At 54.0% G+C, this 22,099-nt stretch overlaps 7 protein-coding genes across 7 annotated transcripts; 5 read left to right on the top strand and 2 right to left on the bottom strand.

Annotated features, from left to right (window-relative positions):
• Positions 1–4,652: 4,652 nt before the first annotated feature.
• Positions 4,653–6,360, top strand: CMQ_8013 (hlh transcription factor; the record flags this gene model as incomplete). The annotated part of the gene is made up of 3 exons (XM_014313653.1): positions 4,653–4,764; positions 4,865–5,932; positions 5,990–6,360. The coding sequence occupies 3 exons, from the start codon at positions 4,653–4,655 to the stop codon at positions 6,358–6,360; spliced, it is 1,551 nt and encodes a 516-aa protein (XP_014169128.1).
• A 986-nt stretch (positions 6,361–7,346) lies between these two features.
• CMQ_7787 (polysaccharide export protein) lies at positions 7,347–8,788 on the top strand (the record flags this gene model as incomplete). The annotated part of the gene is made up of 2 exons (XM_014313427.1): positions 7,347–7,997; positions 8,057–8,788. The coding sequence occupies 2 exons, from the start codon at positions 7,347–7,349 to the stop codon at positions 8,786–8,788; spliced, it is 1,383 nt and encodes a 460-aa protein (XP_014168902.1).
• A 201-nt stretch (positions 8,789–8,989) lies between these two features.
• Positions 8,990–9,949, bottom strand: CMQ_7854 (peroxisomal membrane protein; the record flags this gene model as incomplete). The annotated part of the gene is made up of 4 exons (XM_014313494.1): positions 8,990–9,363; positions 9,419–9,638; positions 9,754–9,846; positions 9,923–9,949. The coding sequence occupies 4 exons, from the start codon at positions 9,947–9,949 to the stop codon at positions 8,990–8,992; spliced, it is 714 nt and encodes a 237-aa protein (XP_014168969.1).
• Positions 9,950–11,528: 1,579 nt separating this feature from the next.
• Positions 11,529–14,432, top strand: CMQ_7868 (uncharacterized protein; the record flags this gene model as incomplete). Its single annotated transcript, XM_014313508.1, has 6 exons — positions 11,529–12,802; positions 12,988–13,018; positions 13,073–13,526; positions 13,587–14,012; positions 14,080–14,181; positions 14,248–14,432. The coding sequence occupies 6 exons, from the start codon at positions 11,529–11,531 to the stop codon at positions 14,430–14,432; spliced, it is 2,472 nt and encodes an 823-aa protein (XP_014168983.1).
• A 182-nt stretch (positions 14,433–14,614) lies between these two features.
• CMQ_7823 (amino acid permease) lies at positions 14,615–16,870 on the bottom strand (the record flags this gene model as incomplete). The annotated part of the gene is made up of 10 exons (XM_014313463.1): positions 14,615–15,175; positions 15,248–15,370; positions 15,444–15,787; positions 15,855–15,975; positions 16,039–16,073; positions 16,136–16,326; positions 16,394–16,469; positions 16,544–16,592; positions 16,669–16,689; positions 16,757–16,870. 10 exons carry the CDS (start codon positions 16,868–16,870, stop codon positions 14,615–14,617), a joined length of 1,635 nt encoding a protein of 544 aa, XP_014168938.1.
• A 449-nt stretch (positions 16,871–17,319) lies between these two features.
• On the top strand, positions 17,320–19,305 carry CMQ_7890 (benzoate 4-monooxygenase cytochrome p450; the record flags this gene model as incomplete). Its single annotated transcript, XM_014313530.1, has 8 exons — positions 17,320–17,376; positions 17,446–17,590; positions 17,653–17,803; positions 17,884–18,068; positions 18,133–18,350; positions 18,411–18,800; positions 18,873–19,051; positions 19,113–19,305. The coding sequence occupies 8 exons, from the start codon at positions 17,320–17,322 to the stop codon at positions 19,303–19,305; spliced, it is 1,518 nt and encodes a 505-aa protein (XP_014169005.1).
• A 558-nt stretch (positions 19,306–19,863) lies between these two features.
• CMQ_7861 (peroxisomal targeting signal receptor) lies at positions 19,864–21,955 on the top strand (the record flags this gene model as incomplete). The annotated part of the gene is made up of 2 exons (XM_014313501.1): positions 19,864–20,034; positions 20,108–21,955. The coding sequence occupies 2 exons, from the start codon at positions 19,864–19,866 to the stop codon at positions 21,953–21,955; spliced, it is 2,019 nt and encodes a 672-aa protein (XP_014168976.1).
• Between the last annotated feature and the right edge of the window lie 144 nt (positions 21,956–22,099).

The following is a 22,099-nucleotide window of genomic DNA, read 5'->3' as shown; positions in this document are numbered from 1 at the left end:
CTCACTTGTTCACAATGTTTCAGAGTACTATTATTGGGGCATTAAAAGGACACAGTGCAATGTTACTTTTCATTACCCATAGACGAGCAAAGACCAGGGAGCAGGGAGCGTGAAGAAGGGACACGAGAGTCCCAGGATGATACAAATGAACGTCGACCGAAGATGACGCACATTCCATGTTGCGCTACCTCCCGGTTGGCGTTGTCGAACTTCTCTTCTTTCATCATTACCACGGTCAGACACAGAAGACACGCGCATTAAGCCATTTCCGGTGATACCCATTTTTTGGTTTCTTTTGCCAGATGATGTTTCTTACTGTGCCCAACACCGGCTTTCACCGGTTATCAGGAGTAGAGTAGATGCAATAACTTCCAACTGGCCCGTTTTTCTTTTTCTGTTTCTCTGTAGCACGCCCGCAAAGCTCGTTGACAATTTCCCGTACTGCCGTGCAGCTCGTACTATGTAGGTTTGACCGAGTGACCGCATGGACGAAGAAGGGAAACACTCGCACTCGCTTCAAGGCCCGCTGGCAGAAACATGTACGACGAAACGGCTGGAATTCGGAGGAAAGCGTGAATGACAGCGGAATGGGAAAGAAAGGCAGATGACAGGATATCGCCAGGCAATGATCGTCCAAAGAGGTTCCCATGGCAGATCGGTAGATCGGCAGATGCCCGTTCCAGTCACGATGGCCAAAGACAAACAGCTGACACTCGATGAGCGAAAAAGAAAGCAAGATGTTGGATAGCAGGGAGATTGAGAGGATGCAAGGAATGGGAGGGCACGGCATACTCCCATGCAACGTAGGAATCCTGTCTCAGTGTGTGTCCGGCCAATCGCAATTCCGAAAAAAGAAAGGCGAGACTATCTGGCTCCGGTTGGGACTAGGCGGTCTCAGGAGGAGGTTGGAGACAGGTGAACTTCACCACAACGGCATGATCGGCGGCACCTCGGGGGCCAGGAGGAGTGGCTGACTGGCTGCCAACACCAACTCCCGTGTCTGGGCAAACGTTCCTGGCCATCAGCATCTGATGTTCTTCGACGGACGTCCGTTGGTTTGGGAACTTGATTTGGGGCCTGCTTTCCTCGAGGGCGTTCGGCCAAGCGCTCGAGGCATCTACGAGTACGGGTAGTATTACCGTATGCAAGAAGCACCTGCTTCTGCTTGGGTGTCCTGCGAGAAACTGCTGACACACATGTGCGAGTATACATGCGAACATCCTGTCACACGTGTCGGCAAGCTCTTTGTGACAGATCTGGACGATCCTAGCCGTATGGTGCTTGACTGGTCTCTCGCTGTTTTGGAGATGACTGCCGTGCTGACACGTGTGGCACGAGTGCCGGGCTCGACGAGTACGAGTTCTTGCCAGTGCGAGCAGCGTCTTGCCTGTCTCGCTACGCCACGAGTGGCAAATTGAAACCTGCATACCCGGGACCTGGCACAGGTTGGTGCCTGGTACTATGTATGTATTATTGCATGGATGAGGATTTTTTATACATGTGTGTACGTCGTATCTCCCAAACATGTGCCATGCACAAGAACTAATAAGTACGGAGTAGATGCAATATAAGACAGCTACGCGCACAGGTCGGAAAGGACTGCGACGGGTCCATGCAGAGCAGGCTTGGGACAAATACATACGTCGTAGATCTGGGCGTGGCAGATAACGAGAGAGAAGGACGGACTTCACACGGACGAGAGCGACGGATGGGAAAATGGTCCACTAGGTGTGGCTCCGACCGATTGGGCGGAGCGAGAGCCGGGGTATGTCGCCTTACGAGCAATTGCATAGGAAAGGACCTGTCCGGACATGCCTAATTGTGCTCTGCATCGACGTGCATATTTTGTGCATGCGAGGGCTCGAACAGCGAGTATTCGCACGGAGGACTCCGTACGTATGTACGACGTACATAGTACGAGTACTGCAGTTGGTGGAGTGGAGAAAGCTGCCACGAGGAAGGAGATTGGAACGCGAGAGGAGCTGGATGGGTGCTGACCCACGGCCAGGGCGCCGAGCTGCAGGGCAAAGCGCGGGCTCCTTTGCAATTACCGGGGGAGGCTCGCTGCTAGAGCCGGACTTGTTTCCCTGTTCTCGCTTCTTTGCTCCGTGTCGGTCGGCCAGAGAAAGTCGGGCGGGCTCTTCTGAAACGTCCTTTCTCTGGCCACGAACCGGCCAATGCGATACATGGTTGGCGACATCTTACGAGTACTGTGCTCGTGCACAACAAACAGTATGTATTTGTACTTGTACAGTGCTATCTGGCTGAAGCCATTTCCATCTTGCTCCTCCGCTCTCCGGCAGACGAAACGTCGGACCACCAGCCGGTTGAGTCTCGTACTCGTATCTCGCTCGTACGTCGGCATAACAATTTTTTTGTGTTCTTTTTTGTGTTTTTGCCCTTTTTGCATCATTTCGCTGGGCCTCGTTCCTTCGCTGCCGTTTAGCTTCTTTGGGGCTTCCTTTTTTTTTTTTTTTTTTTCGGTCGTCTTCGTTTCTTTTTCTCTTTGTTTTCCCCTGCTCCTCTTTCACTGCGCGCTCGGCGAGCTCTACAGCCTTGACCAGCTCCTCCTGACACTGATCGGCCCATTCACCGTGTCCTCTTCCTCCATTCGGATCTTTACCGCTCAACATTAATTAACCCCCCAAACCCCCCAAGCCGGCGAGCCTGGCATGTAACCGACGATCACAGGGGGGACTCAGGTCAGCTCGCTTCCCAGTGGAGCGGCCGTCCATTCTGTCGTTCTGCCGCGTCCTGGGCCTTATTATCCACTACTATAGTATGCTTTTGTGGCTCTGCTGGGCGGCGGTGGTGCCTAGCGTGCTTTGCGTTATCCAACGCTACACGTAAGATACAAGCACGACGATGCAACAAGCACAGAGCCCACCATAGCATGTCCTAGCGCTACGTGGTAGCGCCGTAGCGCCGAGGCATAGCGCGCAGAGCAGTATCGCACTACTGCCTACCTTCTGGGCAGTACATGCCTGGTACTCGCAGCCGCTCGTATCCGTGCGCCACAGCGAGCATGTCACTGGTATCCTCCATGTGCCGCCCTGTCTGTGGCACGGCCGCTACTCTCAGGAGTACGAAGTACCTGTAATACACGTTGCCCTGTGTCTGCCCGCCGGCGCGATTGAACGATAGCGCGATAGAGCGATTGAGCCAGACCCACGACCGTGCCGTTGCCACGCGGCGATCGCTTACAAAACGAGACAGTTTGTGCGCGCTGCGCTGCACCGCGGCATAGTGTATCCTGCATTTTTTCCCACACCCCTCCCCTTCTTCCCGGCTGCCGCATCACGTGGAAACGGTTGGACAACTCGCTCGATTTGCACCTCGCCTTGAAAACGTGCTACCCTTCCATCCCTAGCGCCGGTCTGCTGTTCCACCTCCCTCGTTCACTACTCGTTTTTATCTTAATTTATTCGCATTTCTGTCCCCTCTCTCAGCACCGTGCACCGTGCTGCTATTATGTATTCTTCCCACTGCATCTAATCTCATGCTCCGTACACAAGCCATTTTTCCCTTTGTCTCTCCCATGCTCCCCTCCCATGTTCCTCCCATGTTCCTCCCATGTTCCTCCGCCTCCACTAGCGGTCGTACTTGTACTTGCAACCTCAACCTAGCCCGTGCTGGCCCTAACCCCCCCTGTATCTTAAGATACATTTTGGTGGTCCCTGCGATCCCCTCGTGCTAAACGCTAAAACCTCTTGTACGGAAGAGTTGCCTGTACGGAGCACGCCCTTCCCTTTTTGCCATGCGCTACGTCCGGGGACTGGCCGGTTTGACAGATTAAGCCCCCTGCATTTTTCCCTAGTTACATAGTAGTCGTATATCGCTACATAGTGCTCCGTACAAAGCCCTTTTCCCCTACTTTTTACATTTCCCTCTTTCTCCCGTCTTTTCCTCCCCCTTCGTCACTCGTCTTCCTCTCTCCTCGAATCGCTGCTGTACGAGCATCCCCCTCCCCCTTATCCTTCCCTTTTTCTTTTTCTTTCTTTTAAAGGAATATCGGCTTCCCTGGTCTTCGTCGGCATCTACCTTTAGCTGGCCTCCTCCGCTCTTTTGGTTTTCTCGAGTTTCTCTGTTTTTGTCCAAGCTCGCAATCCAATTGCACCTCGCACGTCTTCTCTGCACGCTCGACAATACTCAGGGTTCACTCTCTTCCCTCGCTTCGACCTTTCTAGCCACTTTTTCCCGCAACAAAGATTCCTGCCACCATTGACCGAGCTCTTGGTACTGATTCCCAACGCCAAACTCTTCGTCTCTCCTTCCCGGCTTACGCTGCCGGTCTCAGCCTCTTTGCGCCCGCCGACAGACGGCCTTTCGAAGACACCGTGTGCGTGTGCGAGTGCGAGCCCGTGTGCTTTGGTTGTGGCCGAATTCCACGTCTCTAAGCGAACTCGCTTGCGACCAACGCGATCTGCAATTAACCTCACAACTCGACTGTGTCCTCGCAAACCCGCACAAAACGTGAACTTTGTTCATAAACGAACGGCAACCTGCAAGCAGAAGACCGACGTTGCTGCCTATTATTGGCCCTGGTCTAGCAGCTGTATCTTTTTTTCCCGCTGTCCGATCGCTCGATCCATCCGCCTCGCTCGTCCTTATCAGCTCAAGCTTTTCTGCTTCTGCCCGAATTTCGACAAGCAATGGATGCACAAATTGCCCAGAAGCTGCCCGCCGGCTTGGCTGGTGTGCTTAACTCTCCCGACCTGAACAGAGATTCTGCCTACTTTTCCAGTGCTGATCCTTCCAGTAAACGTTTGTTATCCTTGCCGCTTCTGCTCTTTCGGGTGCCGGCCAATAGGAAGCCACTTGCACACTGTACTTTTGCTAACTCGTGGTTTTTCTGTTGCAACAGACACGTCTGCCGCATCTTGTGCCGGCGTAAGTATCGCTGGCCCACCATCAGCATCATCCGTCTCATCGTCCAACGTCTTCCGCTCTCCCTCTTCTCAACCCGATAAGACACCGTCGCCTACAAGCGCTGCGAACCTCCTTCCGCAACCACTCGCGTCGCCCTCCACAAGCAGCATGAGCGTTGCCTCAATGGTCTCCCCAACTACGTCTGGCCCCAGCGATTTACGGCGGCTTGCCGACCGTCCGCACTCCTACGAAGCTATCCCCAATGGCATGGCCTTTGCTGCTAGCGATTATGATCCTATGGCGCGCCGTGAAAGCGTCGACAGCCGCATCAATCAAGGTTTCGGCGACCTGCGGCTGAGCGGCAACTCGCCCTACGCCAGCCACAACCACTCTACCACTTCCGTGCACAATACCCTGCAGCAGCAACAGCGACAGCAACGGTCTGGCCTGGACAACCTCTCCATTCACCGCATCTCAAATGGGTATCAACCAAATGCCGAGCGAAACCCCGACGGCCACAACAAGATCGTCCGGACTGCTCCCGCTATCACAGGACCTGCTATCAGCCAAATCGCCCGCGCTGCCGAGCCCACAAAAGGCCAGGCGTGGGCTTTCCCCGAAGAGGAAATCCACCGGATGCCCTCAACTTTAAACCAGTCCCTGGACGACTCGCGGCGCAGCAGCATTGCCGACTCGCTAGCCAGCAGCCAGTTCACGTCCGAATCCCGCCTGCCATCCGGCCAACGACGATTCGATGAGCCCTCGCCAGACTCGACCGGAACTGCCGGTGCCATGGACTACCATGACCAGCGTATGTCCAACGAATACCCCACAACACACCACCATGCCCTACAGCACAGACGTCTCGAGGATCTCCAGGCTGAGGGCGATAGCCCACTCTCCGGATCGCAGCCCTACAGCAGGACGCCAGAGCTGCGTATTAGCCACAAGCTTGCAGAGCGGAAGCGGCGGACGGAGATGAAGGAGCTGTTTGAACAGTTGCGTGACCTGATGCCCCAGGAGCGAGGATCAAAGGCCTCCAAGTGGGAGATATTGACTAAGGGTAAGATGCTTCGTCCTTTCGACACACCGTCAGATTCTATGCTAACCCACATTACAGCTATTACGGAGCATCAGCGACTGCAGGAAACCATCCGATCAGCTCAACAACACTCTGCCGCTCTATCCAGCGACGTCTCCATACTTAAAAACGAGGTACACGCCCTGCGAATGGAGAACCAGCAGCTCCGCGCCGACGTTGCCAACATGCATCAAGGAAACGGTTCTGTCATGGGTCCTGGTCCAGGCCAACAGCAATCATCCGTCATGAACGACCCATTCTCTCGCAGCCAACAGGCACCACGACCCGAGCTTCCACCGCTCCGTTCATTAGGCAGTGGAATCCCGCAGTCTGCTCCTCCCGAGTCCATGACGGGCGTGCAATATGAACAAGCTCGTGTTGGCGGGTTCCGACCCTCAGACCGGTATTAATTAGCCGAGGTGTTCCCTTGAACTCTGGGCAGCCATGCTTTCTTTGTTTGTGCATGTTATTCAAGGAATCTTTTTTTGGCTTCGAAGTTCCTTGGATCACGGCGTCATTATCTCTTCCTTATCATTGATTATGTGTATTTCCATCATGTATATGAGTCCACACAATATCCTTTCCCTGGCGGGTGGATGGCTACAGGGCAAACCCCTTTTTGCTGTTATTTCATCTGTTTTATCACAATATTCTTGTTCTCACAGCCTGGCGAATAGCCATGGGCTGCATGGAAACCAGGGGGAGAGTCGGGGGCTCTGTCTGTGGCATCCCGGTGTGTGCATGTATGTGCATGTGTGTATTTTATACCCCATTTCTTTTACTTCTGCCATCTTGGACACAAACAAGCAAAAAACTGAAACTATGACGGAACGTGGCTGCTATTTGATAGAATGGTGGTTGGTGGACGACCACGGTTACGGGCGGAAAAAAGAGCTGCATGATTTGAGGCGGTGTAAGGTAGAGAGGCAACGAATGGTGGTTTATGTTTGGATACGGGATGCTGCCACAGATATGTGGCCAATCAATGTACGATAATTCCCAGTCGGCAGTTGATGCATTGTCAAAGCTGCTATTGTGTATTATCGTGTTCCTCGATAAATAAACCTCCTGCACATGAAATGTAAATCCGGGGTTCTCTAGTGCGAGTAGCCCGAAATAGAAGGCCTAACCGCCTATGTGTTAAACCCAATATCGCCCAATATCGTGTAGGTCCCTTAAGCGAGCATTTTACGTCAGCTGCAACGTTTCCCGGGGAAACTTGTCTGTGCTTCGAGTGGTTCACTCCATATTCTTCCATATAGGGTCAGCTTCAGCTCGTGGTCGACAATGTCGCCTTTCCGACGATCTAATCCGCAGCTGTGACCTTGATCGACTCTCCTTCCTTTTCGCCTCCTTCGACGAACCGACCTCGGCCTGTCCTGTTGCGTTCTCCTCGATGCTCCTTTTCTTCCGGCCTCGACTGGCGCGCCGTCGTGCACGCATCTACAGACGACCGCTGTTGTACGCAGCGACTGCTTTATTTTTGATCGACACCTGGTGTATATTACGAAGCAGGGGACAGACACTGCGGGTTGAGGCACGAAGGGCAGTAGATGCAGCAAATGTCGAGTCCGTGTTGCCGGCCGACAGTCAGGGGAATACATCTGTGTTTATTGTCTCCGTCCACCGCAATACGGAAGTGATACTTCGAGCTGCCTGGATCAATGCTGTCATCGCGCTGGTCGATCATCTCGGACCCGAGAACGTCTATATTTCTGCCGTCGAGTCCGGCTCCCAGGACTACACCAAAGAAGCCCTGACACACCTTCAGACGGCACTAGACGTCCGGGGTGCCGGCCACTCAATAAGCCTCGGAACGACGGTCTGGGATCAGCTCAAGGAGCTATATACTTGGCCCGATCCAGACTCGCCGGCAGCCGAGCGGCCAGGCTGGATCTGGGACGCCGGTGAGGGTCACTTTGCTCTGCGCCGGATTCCATACCTGGCACAAGTGCGCAACCAGGCCATGGAGCCTCTGCTGCGGCTAGCAGAAGCAGAGGGGCGTCGATTCGACCGAGTCCTATGGATAAACGACGTGGCGTTCGATGTAAGCTCGGCTCTGCCCTTCCGGCTTCCATTTCCCCTCTTTTCTTGCTGACTTGTCAGACCTCGGATGTGCTCACTCTGCTTGACACACGAGACGGCAACTATGCTGCAGCTTGTGCGGTGGACTTCATGTCTTACCCCCAGTATTACGACACGTTTGCCCTGCGCGATGAGAACGGCAACAAGGCGGTATCGGCCTATTGGCCGTGGTTTGAGTCATCCACATCCAGGGCCAATGTTCGAGCCGGACGGCCTGTTCGCGTGCAGTCTTGCTGGAACGGCATGATTGTTTTTGACGCGCGGCCCTTTTACGACGCCAGGACCCAGACGGGACATACGGGGCAGACAGGCGGCGCGGATACAGGCCACGAAGCTCAGCCGCTGCTGTTCCGTGGCATCGACGACAGCTTGGCGGAGCTGCATCTGGAGGGCAGCGAGTGCTGTCTGATCCACGCAGACAACCCACTTTCGAGCGCCGATACCACCGACAGCCACCATGGGGTGTGGTTGAACCCCAACGTGCGCGTTGCGTACAGCGTGCCGGTATACAACAAGGTGCGACAAGACGTGTTTCCCGGAGCCGGGGCAGCTGTAGTGGGCATCTGGGCGCACCGGTGGGACCGAATCTTGGGCCAGGTGCAGTACCTGGTAGAAACACAGGCGGTGCTGAAGCGACTGCGGCAGTGGCGGGCAGCGACGCCCGAGGGCCAGCCTCAGCGGAGCGAAGCAGGTGTTGCGTGTCTGATCAACGAGATGCAGATCATGTGGCAGAACGGGTGGAAACATCTGTGAAGAAAAGGGGAGGACGAAAATGGCAATACAAAAGGGTGACGATATGAAAATTGTAATTATACCCAAAGTTCTAATAGAATATATGTAGTACCGGCCCCGTCTAGACGCTCTCCGCCGAGAAGAAAGAAACAGTAGGGGCATTATGATAATGGCGAGAATGGGGAAAATATGTACAGACTAGAGGTGCACAGCACACGACCCTCACTTATTGTGCCATAGCAGGGTCCGCAGGCTGTCCCAGTCGTTGCTCTGGACGTAGATGTAGTTCATACTGTTGCGCAGGCTCGACTGGATTTCGACATCGTGGTGCCGGAAGAGGTGCATCACCATGGCCCAACTGCCGGCCGCAAAGGCTGGCCATGCATAGTAGCTGATACGCTGTGATAGCTCTGGCTGCGACACGAGAGGGAGGCCGATGTCGGGCTTGACAGAGAGGCGTGCGAGGGCCAAGACGACGCGGGCAAAGACGTAGATGCAGATCTGCATGTTCACAGAGCTGACCTTACCAGACGGTGATCGGCTGCCGAAGATGAGATAGCCACCGAGGAGACCAGCCGTGAAGCTGTCATATTTGCCTGGGAATTGTCAGGACGATGCGCCAGAGGCCGAAATTTGGCCCAAACGACTCACCCTCTTTTCCGTCCCGAAGCTGTCTCAATAGAAGACAGGTAGTTTTGTAGACAATGGCAAAGCGGGCCAAATTGCTGGCGTGGGTGCGAGTAGCGCGGAGAACGAGGCCGGTTTTTTCGCGCAGTCTGGTGATCGTCAGCTGGGGCCAAAGTGGAACAGGGGGGGACCGTGAGGGCGAACAGGCAATACGTACGTCCCGGAACGAAAGAGAAAGATCATGCTAAGAGGAGGTCGACGTCAGCTTTTCTGGTCTGGTCTAGGCAGAGCAGGCGACAGTGACAACGAAGAGAGAGAGAGGGAGCATGACCGTACACGAGTGCATGTGGAAAGCGAACCTTGGTGCCGTAGACGGCACCGTTGCGCGCGCCCTTGAGGATGGCAAGGACATCGTGATATCGTGGGTCAAGGGCAATGCGCTCAGCAGCGGCCTGCATGGAAGAGAAGGACGAGTCAGCGTGGTGCCATTTCACTTAGCAAGAGGAAGACGGATTGTGCCGATCTCACCCTGAGCCCGTCGAGGGTGGTATTCATTCTCGGGAGACGGGGACTGTGAAGCGAGAGCAGAAGAGGTAAGGTAGGAGCGACAGAGACAGCGACAGTTTTGCAGTCGTCAAGCAAGAGTTTTAGAGGCCGGAACCAATCGAACGAACGCGGCAACACGAAGGGGTGACAGTGCCGAAGAAAGACGAGGGGGGCCAAGTAAAGCCGGGGCGGTCGAGGCTGACTGAAAGCGTTCGGTGCTTTTGGCGCACAATTTTCGATCTTTTTTTTCGGTACAGGCGAGAGGTTGCGCGCCGTGGTGCTGTTGTAGTGTGCGGCTGGTGATGTTGATGACGGCAAACTTGTCGGCTGAATGAAATGCGAAGCTCGGCTTGGAATTCGGCCTGCTACAGAGCTTTGGCCCCAGCTAGCTTCCCCGCGTCAGGCTACTGATTGTGTACTTTTAGGCCATGCAAATCTGGTTGGCGTGACTTGTACCCCCAGCTCCACTGCCCCAGCATGTGATAATCCTCAGCTGGCCCACAATAAATTGGGTCCTGAGGATTCTGGGCAACAGCTTTTCTTAAGCAAAGGGTTGCAGTGTACACGTACGAGCTGGCACAGCCTTCGCCCGGGAAAGGCTACGGAACCCAAGACAAGAAAAGAAAAGAAAAAACATTGCATACTCCGTGCTCCGTATGCAGGTTACTTTCACTGCGGCCATGATAGCCGCTGACGGCCCCCCTGGATCCTGCGCACGGTCGTTCGCACAACGTTCGCAAGCCCGAATCCTACGAGTAAGCCGAGATAGCTCGCTCGCAGACTAGCCAACCTATTCGTCAATGAGATCGGGACTGACCACTTATAGCCGCCTAGATAAGAGAGACTGTATAATCTGATTCGTCGCTTTTCTATTTACAGGGCCTTGCCTGTTTTCGCCGAGATTTGTCAGCAGTCATGCATGAAGATTAGCGAGACGGGATGAAAACGACGGCTGCAACGAAAACTTCATGGACCGGGGGAGTCTGACCAGCTGAAACATTGCTACAGAAATTATGTAGCATTGCTGACGGCCCTACGACTGCTTCCAAGGGCCGAGACTGAGCTTCTTGACACGTAACCCCCCTGCTCAATCGGCCCTTACCTTGCTCTCTGACTGCAGGGCATGCTTTCTCCTGTCCGTCGCTTTCCTTTCGGCCACGGTGGCGTCCAATCGCTTTGGTGCCAAGAGGCGATTCCTACCAGGCGATAAACACTTCCGGAACGAGATCCCGTCCCCCTGTGTAGTCAAACATACTAGCACAAACTTGGATCTCTAGGCGACAAGCCGCAGAATTTGGGCTGTAATGACAGTCTTGGATTTGTGAGGCTGAAAAGCTCATGTACGGTCAATCTTCTGGTCCGACACGTCTCCCTCCAGCAATGGTGACACCTTTATATAAGGCAGGCCCTCCTCTCCCCTGTGTGTCTGTTTCTCTTGTCATCGTGACTTCTTACTTCGTGGCCTTGGAGTTGTTTGTTCGCTTAATCTATTACCTTTGCCGTTCAGCTGGTGTTGCTCCTCCTACATCGCCAAAGATCATCACCAAATTGACCTGTCCGCAGCTCGAACTCAACACAGGTGCCATCCATGTTTCCGCCGGCAAGGCTGCAGCAGCTGCTGCTGTTGTTTCCAATGCTCGCATCATCTCAGTCTAACAACCAAACTCTTGATGGCACTATTTATGTAGATGGTGGTCGGACTTACGACTTCAGGCCGTACCTCGAAGGTGTGGATGCATCTACCAGACTGAATAAAAGTGGCGTGCATCCGGGAGGACAAAATTTCACAAAATGCTGTTACAAGGCCGTTGCCGCTTACATCAAAAATTACCCCGAGAACAGCACGACCATGATATTTGATCCGAGTCGTACTCAAGGCAAAATGAGCCTGATAGCTCCCTCTCGGCTTTATGACTATTCCACTCACGGTCAGTTTCCATGTGGAGCCACCTACAACGGTAGCAACGAGGGTGCTCCCGTGGTCATGGCCAACTACTCCTGGACGGTAGAGAGTTGTCCCAATTGGGCTCTCAGCGGCGCAGATAATCTCAACGCCTGGCTACAGCCCCTCTCCGGGGTTCTGTTGCCTGCCGTCGTGTTCTGTCTGTCCATTCCACGTCGTCGAAGGCTCGAAGTGCCGGGCCGATTGTTTGTCCAAGGTGCTTTAAAGAGATATATGACTCTAGTGTTTGACGCAATAGTCGCTTTTGCCATTGTGACCACCGATACTGTCATCTGGCTCAGCATCTGTTTTGCTTTTGCTGGTCCCATGATCATCAGTGGTCTGTACGAGGCCATGCTCGACAACTACGTGCTGCGATACCTAACTCGCAAAACACGCAACAGCAGGCTGAGCTTGGATATGCGTTGCCGCTGCCTCATGGTTATTCTGATTGGAAACCTGGATCTTGTGTGGAACACCGACATAGAAAACAGCGGTGGCGGTTTCGTCACCGATGGTGCCGACCGCTCGGACGTTCATTTGAGCAACAACAGATCCGAGATTCCTCTGGGCGAGATTAGATCAAGGAGCTCGTTACTTCCAACAATACAACAACCCAATCCCACTGCTGTCGTTCTGGCTTCTCCTTGGATGCACATGGAGCAGTTTCTTTACGACCTTCGTCTACACGACGACGACTTTAAATCGAGAGGACATTCACCGCGCCAACATTCTCACGGGGAAGGGGAATTAGGAGCGAAATGTCTGCTGGGACAGAACTGTCCTGACAAGACCCATTACAAGATGCCGATCCAGCGGACGCCAGATATTCACAGGAAGATTCATGACGTCAAAACACAACTAAAGACGATGCTGCTGTGTCAATATTCGTTCGGCTCCATCGTAGGCGCCCCGGTAATGTACGTTGCTTCGACCGTTTATTGTCATAAATGAGAACAATATTCTAACAAACTTCTAGATTCTATTTAGGGGGCTTCTTGTTCACTCTTCTGCAGAGTAGGACCACCCCTGGTGACGAGAGCGCGTCGTACGCTATTTGCCCCTGACTTTACGCTTCAATATACTCGGTGCTGACAACAGACAGATTGGCGCTGGCCTTTGGTCAATGGTATATGGTATGGACTTGCACACTGCTTTGATCTTCAGTTTACATGTTGACAAGCCTGTAGACAATCCCTCATATTGCTATCGTCTCCGGCCTTCTGCTAGCCGGAAACAATCCCAACATTCTAGAGGGAGTACTTCATATGAACGGCGAGTACGAAGAAGATAACAAGATAGTTCTCGGCTTTAAGTACGGCCTTGCCTTCCCTTCGTGCTACAAAGTGGCCTGGCTGTGGAATCGCGGCCACAACAAGAAAAACTGGCTCAAAACGCTAGTTGACACTTACTTGAAACAAAAACGGCCCAATTCAAAGGAATTGGACGTCGACGATGACATGCTCCAGCTTCAACAGCGAACGACCCTGTCGTTCCTCGACTGGGCTCTTCTTCTTTTCTTGACTATATTACTTCTTAGCCTGCCGTGCGTTCTAGCCCTTCTGACAGCATATTTCACACCCGTAGTCGGCGTGTCATGCCGGGCTATCACAATCACAATGTACCTCTCTGCTCAGATTGGTCGTACGTTTGTCTACTTTCCTATCATTTCTTTCACTTTCCTTCCGAAATTGACATCTCCAGAAATCATACTCTGGCTGTGGGCATATGCCGGTCCGCTAGCTGTGATAGACGTCTATGGTCTAAGCTTTTTCTTCACCGGCGGCTGGTTGGATAGAAACGGCTTTTATCGTCCGTATGATGTGCGTTGGCTAGCTGGCAACGACGGTTTGGCACACAACCCGATCAAGCTGATGCGCATACTATGGAGTAAAGGACGAGGACTTCTTTGCTGGCAGTTTCTATGGAATTGTCTCTACTATCTCGGCCAGTGGTTACTGGGTGGTTTCGGCGTTCTGGCCGCCATTGGCGGTACCTTGATGCAGCTGATGGGCGTTTACTCGGCCGACGTCTGCCGCGTCACCACACCGAACTGGAGTAAAAATGACATTCACCGGGCTGATGTCCTTCTCTCGCAAAACACAGCGAAAATGATTCGCCTCTCCAGAAGTAGGCCGTGGGCGATTCTTCAGATGTAACTGCTCTATCGATGTTCATTTCTTGCTGACTTTAATAGGCACGTGGATACCGTTTGCCTCCACAGCCATTGGCTTTATGAGTGCTGTCAGCTTTGTTGGATGGTTGTATCAGCGTCGTATGCGCAATGTTTTCCTAAAATGTAGGTGATTTTCTACTACACCTTACCTTCGATACTAGCCGCCGTAAATGTTGCTAACAGTCGCAGTGGCCACACGTATCGACGACAACGAGTGTCAAGAAGCCAAGTGGTCCCATCCGGAACCAGCCAAAGCAGAAGAACACAAGGGTGAAAGCTTTTTGAAGACGCCTGTTGGTGGCGAGACAGAATTACTTCTGCAGGATCTGGAAACAATGGGCGATAGTGGCAATACTTCTGGAAAGCCTCGGTAGAACCACAACTATCCACCATCGTCTGCTTTGCAAGAAAAATACCTGTTCAGCATTTTTGCCTGGTTCTCTATTTATTTTCGTTCACGTCTTTTTCTACAATCGTCTAAATACCTTTCTATAGTTTTGCTTATATTATTTAGACCATAAATTCAACCGTACCATGAATTTGTGTTCCCGTCTATCTATGAGGCCTTCAAGACTACTTCTGGCTCCGAACTTGAGAGGTCTGGTGCCTCCAACGTCGCCTGGATCCTCTGGCTTGGTAGCCACTCGGATGCTGGGATCCACCACCACGAAATAATGGCAAATATAGTTACAATGACCATTATGACAGGCGCATAGTTGAGAGTCTGTGCCGTGACGGGGAACTCGTACGGAGAATAGAGCACGGCGACGACCCAGCCGTTCCAGAAGACGGACACGAATTGGAATGGCTTGCTCCAACGGCCTAGGCTCCAAGCCGGCTTTGGGAAGGTCCTGGGTGTCAGGACCAGACGGGCTAGGGAAATGAGTCCGTAGGCAGCAGCCGATGGCACTCCGGCGGCGGAGACGAGCGAGGTAAAGGCCACGGCTGAGGGCAAGACGGTGCATGTGATGATGGCCGAAACCACCCACACGACGATGACAGCATTGCGTGGCTGGCCGTTGACGACCTTGGACACCCACGTGGAGTACGGGAGCACACCGTCACGAGCGACGGCAAACACCAACCGCGAAGCAGCAAGGACAGCAATGGCAGTGTTCTGGTAGACGTATACATGCTTAGTAAGCGGCTACGTGTGCGAGGCAAGGGTGAAGGGCGTAAGACTGCTTACAAACCAGAGGGCGACGATGCAGAGCACGTTCATGACGATGTGACCACCATCTCCTAGAATGGCGGCGTACAGCGGAACAAATGGCTGGGAGCCACCGAACGAGAAGAGGATGTCTGCAGGGGGCTGGAAGAAGAGGAGAGTGAGTCAGCTGAATTCGGTCCTTGTTACAAGGCAGGAAAATAGACATTTCACGCACCACGCAGAAGAGGAACAAGATGACCACAACAAAGCCGCCGATGCCACTGACGACGGTGCTCCAGAAGATGCCGCGTGCAGCAGTGATGGCCGCATTCTTCGTCTCCTCGGCAACGTGTCCAGAGGCATCGAAGCCGAGCAAAATGCCAGCAGTGGCAAGATACGACAGGCACCAATTCCAGCCAGCCGGTGCGCCGGTACCGTTGTAGGTGGTCATAAAGGCTTCGTGCGCCGTGTTGAAGCCGTACGTGTTCTTAGTGGCAATGGGAAGCCATATTATGTTGAGAAGAAAGTCAAGGAGGACCGAGAAGCTGGACAGGTAGAAGATCGACCGGAAGTACTTTGCTACGAGGCCACTGCATGTCAGAAGAGAAGAGCCACATTGCCAGGGAAAGAGGAGTCCAGGGCTCACGAGGAAGGAGGTTCCAGATGCACGCGAGTGCGAGAAGGACCTCGGTGCAGATCCATTGCACAGCTCGGAACTTGACACTGGAGCTGTCGGATGGGAAGTCGAGGTTGAACACGACGGTTTCCTGGCCGAAACTGTGTCAGCGTGGTCTGTCTGCATTCTCACTATGCCCTGGGCAGTGACTTACGGAGAGCATATAGTTAACAGCAGCCTGGGTATTGCCTGGGACCCGTGGTCAGTATCATCTGCTCCACAACCGCTCTATCCCACACGGCTCTGCTCACTGGCACAGAATGTCGTCCAGGCAGTGGTGCTCCACCACGCGACGACGAAGCCGAAGAAGCGGCCGAAGCGAGGCCCGCCCGACTCAGCAGCCCAGAGATAGATGGAGCCGGCAAGGGGCAGCGACGAGCAGATCTCGGCAATAACGGCTGCCGTGATGAAGCTGAACACGAGCGTCACGAGGTAGCTCGTCCTGTCCGGTATGTTGTCAGCTCGGGACCAGTTTTTCGGATGGAACACACGATCGGAGGGCTCCTCACCAATACGCGAGATTTCCGCCGGATGCAATGCCGGTCGAAAAGGTGGTGCGCACACCACCGACAAAGTACAGGGCCGCTATCATGCGTTTCTGTCAGCCGTCCGGATTGCCTACGGAATTTGAAATGTGACATCTCCAGAGTGGCACGAACCGAACGTCGTCGAGAAGTTTTCAAAAAGGTTATACGTCCGGCGCAGGACCTGTCAACCAAATACGAATGTCTGTTTAGCAACCTTTCATTCGTCGTGAAGCAATTGGAAAAGCTTCGTTCCCTACCGGCTTGTAACCAAGGTTTTTCTGCGAATCTCAGTTAGCCATGCTGCCCTTTCGCTGCCTATTGCGTACATGAAAATCAGATACGCACCAAAACCTGTGCATCTTTGATGTCGCCGGCCGACATGTTGCTCAACGAATCGCCTCCAGCGTCGCCGCTCAGGACGCCGAGCTCGCGATCGGCCTCTTCCGTCTGCTTAGTCATACTGAATTCGTGAAGTCTTGGAAATGCGCGCGCGCTGATGGTACCGGCTTTGTGTCGTCGACTTGCACCGCGCATGCGGCCTACCTTCTGAATAGTCTGCAACTTATATAGCCAATGAGGTCCGGCAACGCAGTGACAAAAATTAGGGGCCGTTGACGTCTTTTGCGCGCACTTTTTAGTATGTGTCAGTGTCGATCACGCAATTCATCCCACGCCTATTTGATTTTTGGCACACACACTAAGAAAGCTTCATTAGCAACAGTATTGGCACCACGCCACAGAGGTGAATTTGGTCTCCAGGCGAGCAACGTCGTGTTTTCCGCTTTTGGAAGAGAAATATATTTCTGTGTAAATAAGAACGTTTGTCTCTTGCCTGTAGCAGTTTCGAAAACAAGGACTTCCAAGAACTCCGTACAGAGCATACTTACTTTGAAGAAGCATCGCTAAGCATGGCCTTTTTGTTGGCGTTGGTTGTCCTTGTGCTTCTTGGCATCCGTGCCGCTGTGGTAAGCTGCATTGAACGGGTATAGGCTCATTACTCGGTAATTCCTGCTGACAGGCCTTCCACTTTCAAGACTGTCATCCGGGCACACAGCTCATCGCTCTCACTGCTCCCCCGCGCAGGCTTACTTGCTCCATATTCGCGGCTACTTTGGGCCTTCCCCCATGAGTACAGGGGTACCATCACCTTGGATTTACCTAAGCTGCACAAGAAGCTCGGTATGCTACTGCTGCAGCTGCCCGGAAAGCTATAGCTGGCACTTACACGTATTACACTATAGGACCCCTGATTCATATTGGCCCTGGCGAGGTCTCTTTCTACTCTTTGGAGGCCTATGATGTTGTCCACAAGCCGAACGGCGGCTTTGTGAAAGATCCCAGAACTTACGGCCAGTTTGTTCAGGATGGCCATCCGGCCTTATTTTCTATCACGTATGAGATCCCGTCCTCTCCCCCGGTTTTGTGCCAGCGATGCGTCTAACATTCGGTCTCACTTCCGCCTTAGTACTAAGCCTGCCGGAAGAGCATGCAAAGCGCCGTCGCATGATGGGCCAACTTCTTAGCCGAAGCAAGGTTCCAACTCTCGAGGGCCTGATGCTGCATCACATAGATGCCTTTGTCCATGCCCTACGTAGACGGAGCGGCACCTTGGTCGAAGCCGGCTCAGCATGTCGAGCGCTCGAGGCTGACATTATATGTAAGCAGGCAATCCGACCTCGGCTACCCTTCGTGACTGATAATGGTTCGGACACGCAATATAGCAACATTCTCATTTGGCGAGTCCCTGGGCGCGGTAGATGCCTGGGAGAGGGGCCAGAACGTGAAAATGGTACAGGCAAATGACGAAAAGGCAACCTGGATGCCCCTACTGACGAGCTTTCCTCTGCTCTGCGACCTGTGGGACAGAGTCCAGCGTACCGTTGCGAGGACGACAGGCATACAGTCCGTATACTGCAAAGCTCTCGAAGAATTTGATCAGGTGCGTCTGTGTTCATTTTAGGATATATTTGCCAATGTTGTTTCTAACCTCAAGTTGTAGTGGGCTGAGAAGTCATGGATGAGGGCAACGTCTGAAGGAGAGCCATCCGGATTTCCAAATCTCATCAAGGTGTTGACCAGGTCTGGACTGCCAGCTGAGACGGCACTGTCCGAAGCCAAAGAAAACCTGGGCCCCGGCACGGACACGACATCTGGCTCTCTCGCTCACATCCTGTACGCGCTGTCCAAAAACAAGGCCTACCAGGAAACTCTCTTCCTCGACCTGGCCCAAGCTGGCTTCCCAACAAACATGACGGCCCTCGAAGGAGTGCCGAGACTGAAGGCCTGTGTGAAAGAGGGGATTCGCTGGGCCGGCACAGCTGCCGCGATGCTGCCGCGCATTGTTCCACCAGAAGGTGTAGATCTGCACGGCTGCTATATTCCAGCGGGGGTGAGTCTCGTTTCCAGAATGTTCCTTGTATCGAGCAATGCACCAGAAGCTCACATAACCCAAATTTCAAAGACAGTCCTGACTTCGTCCCCCATCTGGTATCTCCGGGACGAGGCTGCGTTTCCACAACCGGAGCTGTTCGACCCGTATCGTTGGATCTCCACGGACGGGACGAACCCTACTGAAAACCGCTTGCGAGACCGATACTACATTCCGTTCTCCAAAGGGCTGAACATCTGCATAGGAGCTCAGTAAGTCCAGCCGCTAGTTTGTACTTTGGAAGGACCTTTGAGTGTCTGATACCGTGGCCAGATTTGCATACTATGAGCTATATCTAAGCGTGGCAAAAGTGCTGCGTAACTATCGCCTGCGATCACCAAGTGACCAGCATAATGTTGGTGTCGGCGAAAAGGGCTGGCAGTCTGTCCCACTGCCCCTGCGGAAAGAATGGGTTGCCGCCGTTCCACTGCAGGCTCTCGACATTATTCTTGAGCCGAGATTTTGATAATGTGGCAAGCTCATTAGGTCGTTGCAGGGTGAAACTAAGGATATCGTTCGAAATAGCTCAATGTCCCGCATACACGTCCCAGTTTACTCCCAAGACAGCTGATTACCTACCAAACTAAGGTCACAGGACACGTGATATAATATAGTAAGAGTTTTACCCCTACGCACGAGTATTGCGCAAAGCCTCTCTTCAAAGGAATTGTAGCCATTTTGCGGGGAAGCGAAGGCCGGTACTCCGTACCTCCCCGTAAATCACTAAATTGTGCTGTAAGGTTGTCACCTGCTCCCGAAAGATGCCTCGGTAGTGCTGAATTGCGGAGCGGATGGTGGCAATAGCGGGACAGCGAGTTGGTCAGCAAACTGCCGTTATACACCGCCTTTAGATACCGAGCGGTCGCCGCCGTCAGCTTCATACAACCCCGTATTTACATCCTTGGGCTTTCGCCAGCCGCCTGCTTACACGTCCAAACCCCCCTACTGCTGCGTATTCCAACCAAAACGACTCCAGCAACGGACATCGGGAACGTTACGATTTGAGTACACCCCTCTCGTCACCATGTCTTTTCTAGGCGGTGCCGAGTGTTCTACGGCAGGCAACCCGCTGAGCCAGTTCACAAAGCACGTCCAGGATGACAGGAGCTTGCAGAGAGACCGGTTGGTGAACGGCGGCCAGAATGGGTCACTGAGTGGCTTCCGAAGCGCGGGCCCGAACATGGCCCAAGACGAGGTAAGTTTTCCGCCGCTGCTCTGCTCAAGACGGATGTAGGACAATTCTGACGATGTGCTCACCTTGGCTTTAGATGGTCAACGGCTTTCTGCAACAAGGCCCCAACATGCCGGAGATGAACATGGAGCCGGGACACCCATCTCTCAGCCACCAGCTCGCCATGGATCCGGCACGCGGCGTGCATCTTCGTGCACAGTCCGGCTCGCCAGCCTGGGCGGACAACTTCCACGCCCCGGCACCGATGAATGCGGCATTCAGCCCCGACGATTTTGCCAATTTTCAGCAGCAGCAGCAGCAGCAGAACATGCTCCACCAGCAGTCACAACAGCCGATGGCACCGTCGCCTCTCACGGCGGCCGGCCCTTCGCATGCTCCGGCGGCAATGGGAATGAACGGCATGGCCATGGGTCCAGGACCGATGAACATGGGCATGAACTCGATGCCGTACATGATGTATCGGCAGAACATGCAGGCAAACTGGACGCAGCCACAGTTCCGGCCTCCTTCGACGTTCCAGCAGGAGGGCCAGAGGGCGGCCGAGGGCAAGGGCAAGGGCAAGGTGGTGGAGCTGGACGACCACCAGTGGGAAGAGCAATTTGCACGGATGGAGATGCACGACCAAGGCGCGGCCGAGGAGTCAGTGCAGAAGGGAAAGACGGAAGAAGCGCAGGCCGAGGCAGCGATAGAGCGTGAGCTGAACCAGATGGACGAGAAGCTGCTCCAGCCGGAAACTGATTTTGGCGATCTGGAGGCGGTATGGAACGGAATCCAGACGGAGAAATCGGCGATGCGGTCGGCGTTTGGCGAGGAGGACTGGAAGGACGTCAGCGAGACATACAAGAACTGGAACAGCGAGTGGGAACCGCTCAACTACCGGATGGGCATGGACCCGCGGATTGATCCGTACCAGTTCGAGGAGGACAACCTTTTCCAGGCACAGAACAACCCGTTCGAAGAGGGGGTGCGGATCATGAACGAGAACGGCAACCTGTCGCTGGCGGCGCTGGCGTTTGAGGCGGCGTGTGCACGGGAGCCGGGGCGGGTGGAGGCGTGGGTGTACTTGGGATCGGCGCAGGCGCAGAACGAGAAGGAGACGGCGGCGATCCGGGCGCTGGAGCAGGCGTTGAAGCTAGATCCGACGAACCTGTCGGCGCTGATGGCGCTAGCGGTGTCGTATACGAACGAGGGCTACGACACGACGGCATACCGGACGTTGGAGCGATGGCTGTCGGCCAAGTATCCGCAGGTGCTGCCGCCGGCCGAGTTGTCGTCAGCGGCCGACGTGGGCTTTACGGACCGGCAGCAGCTGCACGACGGGATCACGGAGCGGTTCATCCAGGCGGCACAGCTGTCGCCTGACGGCGAGCATATGGACCCAGACGTGCAGGTGGGCCTGGGCGTGCTCTTCTACGGGGCGGAGGATTTTGACAAGGCGGTCGACTGCTTTCACGCATCGCTGGCATCGAGCGAGCAGGGCTCGAGCAACCAGCGGTCGCAGGTCCATCTGCTGTGGAACCGGCTGGGCGCAACGTTGGCTAACTCGGGCCGGTCGGAGGAGGCCATTGCGGCCTACGAAAAGGCGCTGTCGCAGCACCCCAACTTTGTGCGGGCGCGCTACAATCTGGGTGTCAGCTGCATCAACATGGGCTGCTACGAGGAGGCGGCTAGCCACCTGCTGGCGGCGCTGGCCATGCACAAGGAGGTCGAGAAGAGCGGCCGGGAGCAGGCGCGTGAGATTCTGGGCGGTGCAGCTGGCGGCGTGACCGACGAACAGGTCGACCGCATGACCACGCAGAATCGCAGCACCACGCTATACGACACGTTGCGGCGCGTGTTTGGGCTGATGGACCGGCGGGATCTAGCCGATAGGGTGGCGGCGGACATGGATCCGGATTCGTTCCGGAATGAGTTTGATTTTTAGGGAGAGATTGGGGTAGAGAGGAGGTGAACGGAATAGTTGGACAGACGGACTCAGTTTCGTGCATATAGCAAAGCAGGTCTCAAGTATATGCATACCTTTATATGTGCTATATCGTAGTAGGTACTTGTGCATATTGCATATATT

Source organism: Grosmannia clavigera, assembly GCF_000143105.1.
Source record: "Grosmannia clavigera kw1407 unplaced genomic scaffold GCSC_82, whole genome shotgun sequence".
NCBI lineage: Eukaryota > Fungi > Ascomycota > Sordariomycetes > Ophiostomatales > Ophiostomataceae > Leptographium > Leptographium clavigerum.
The sequence above is the reverse complement of the archived record's forward strand: the minus strand, read 5'-3'. Positions and strand labels throughout refer to the sequence as shown.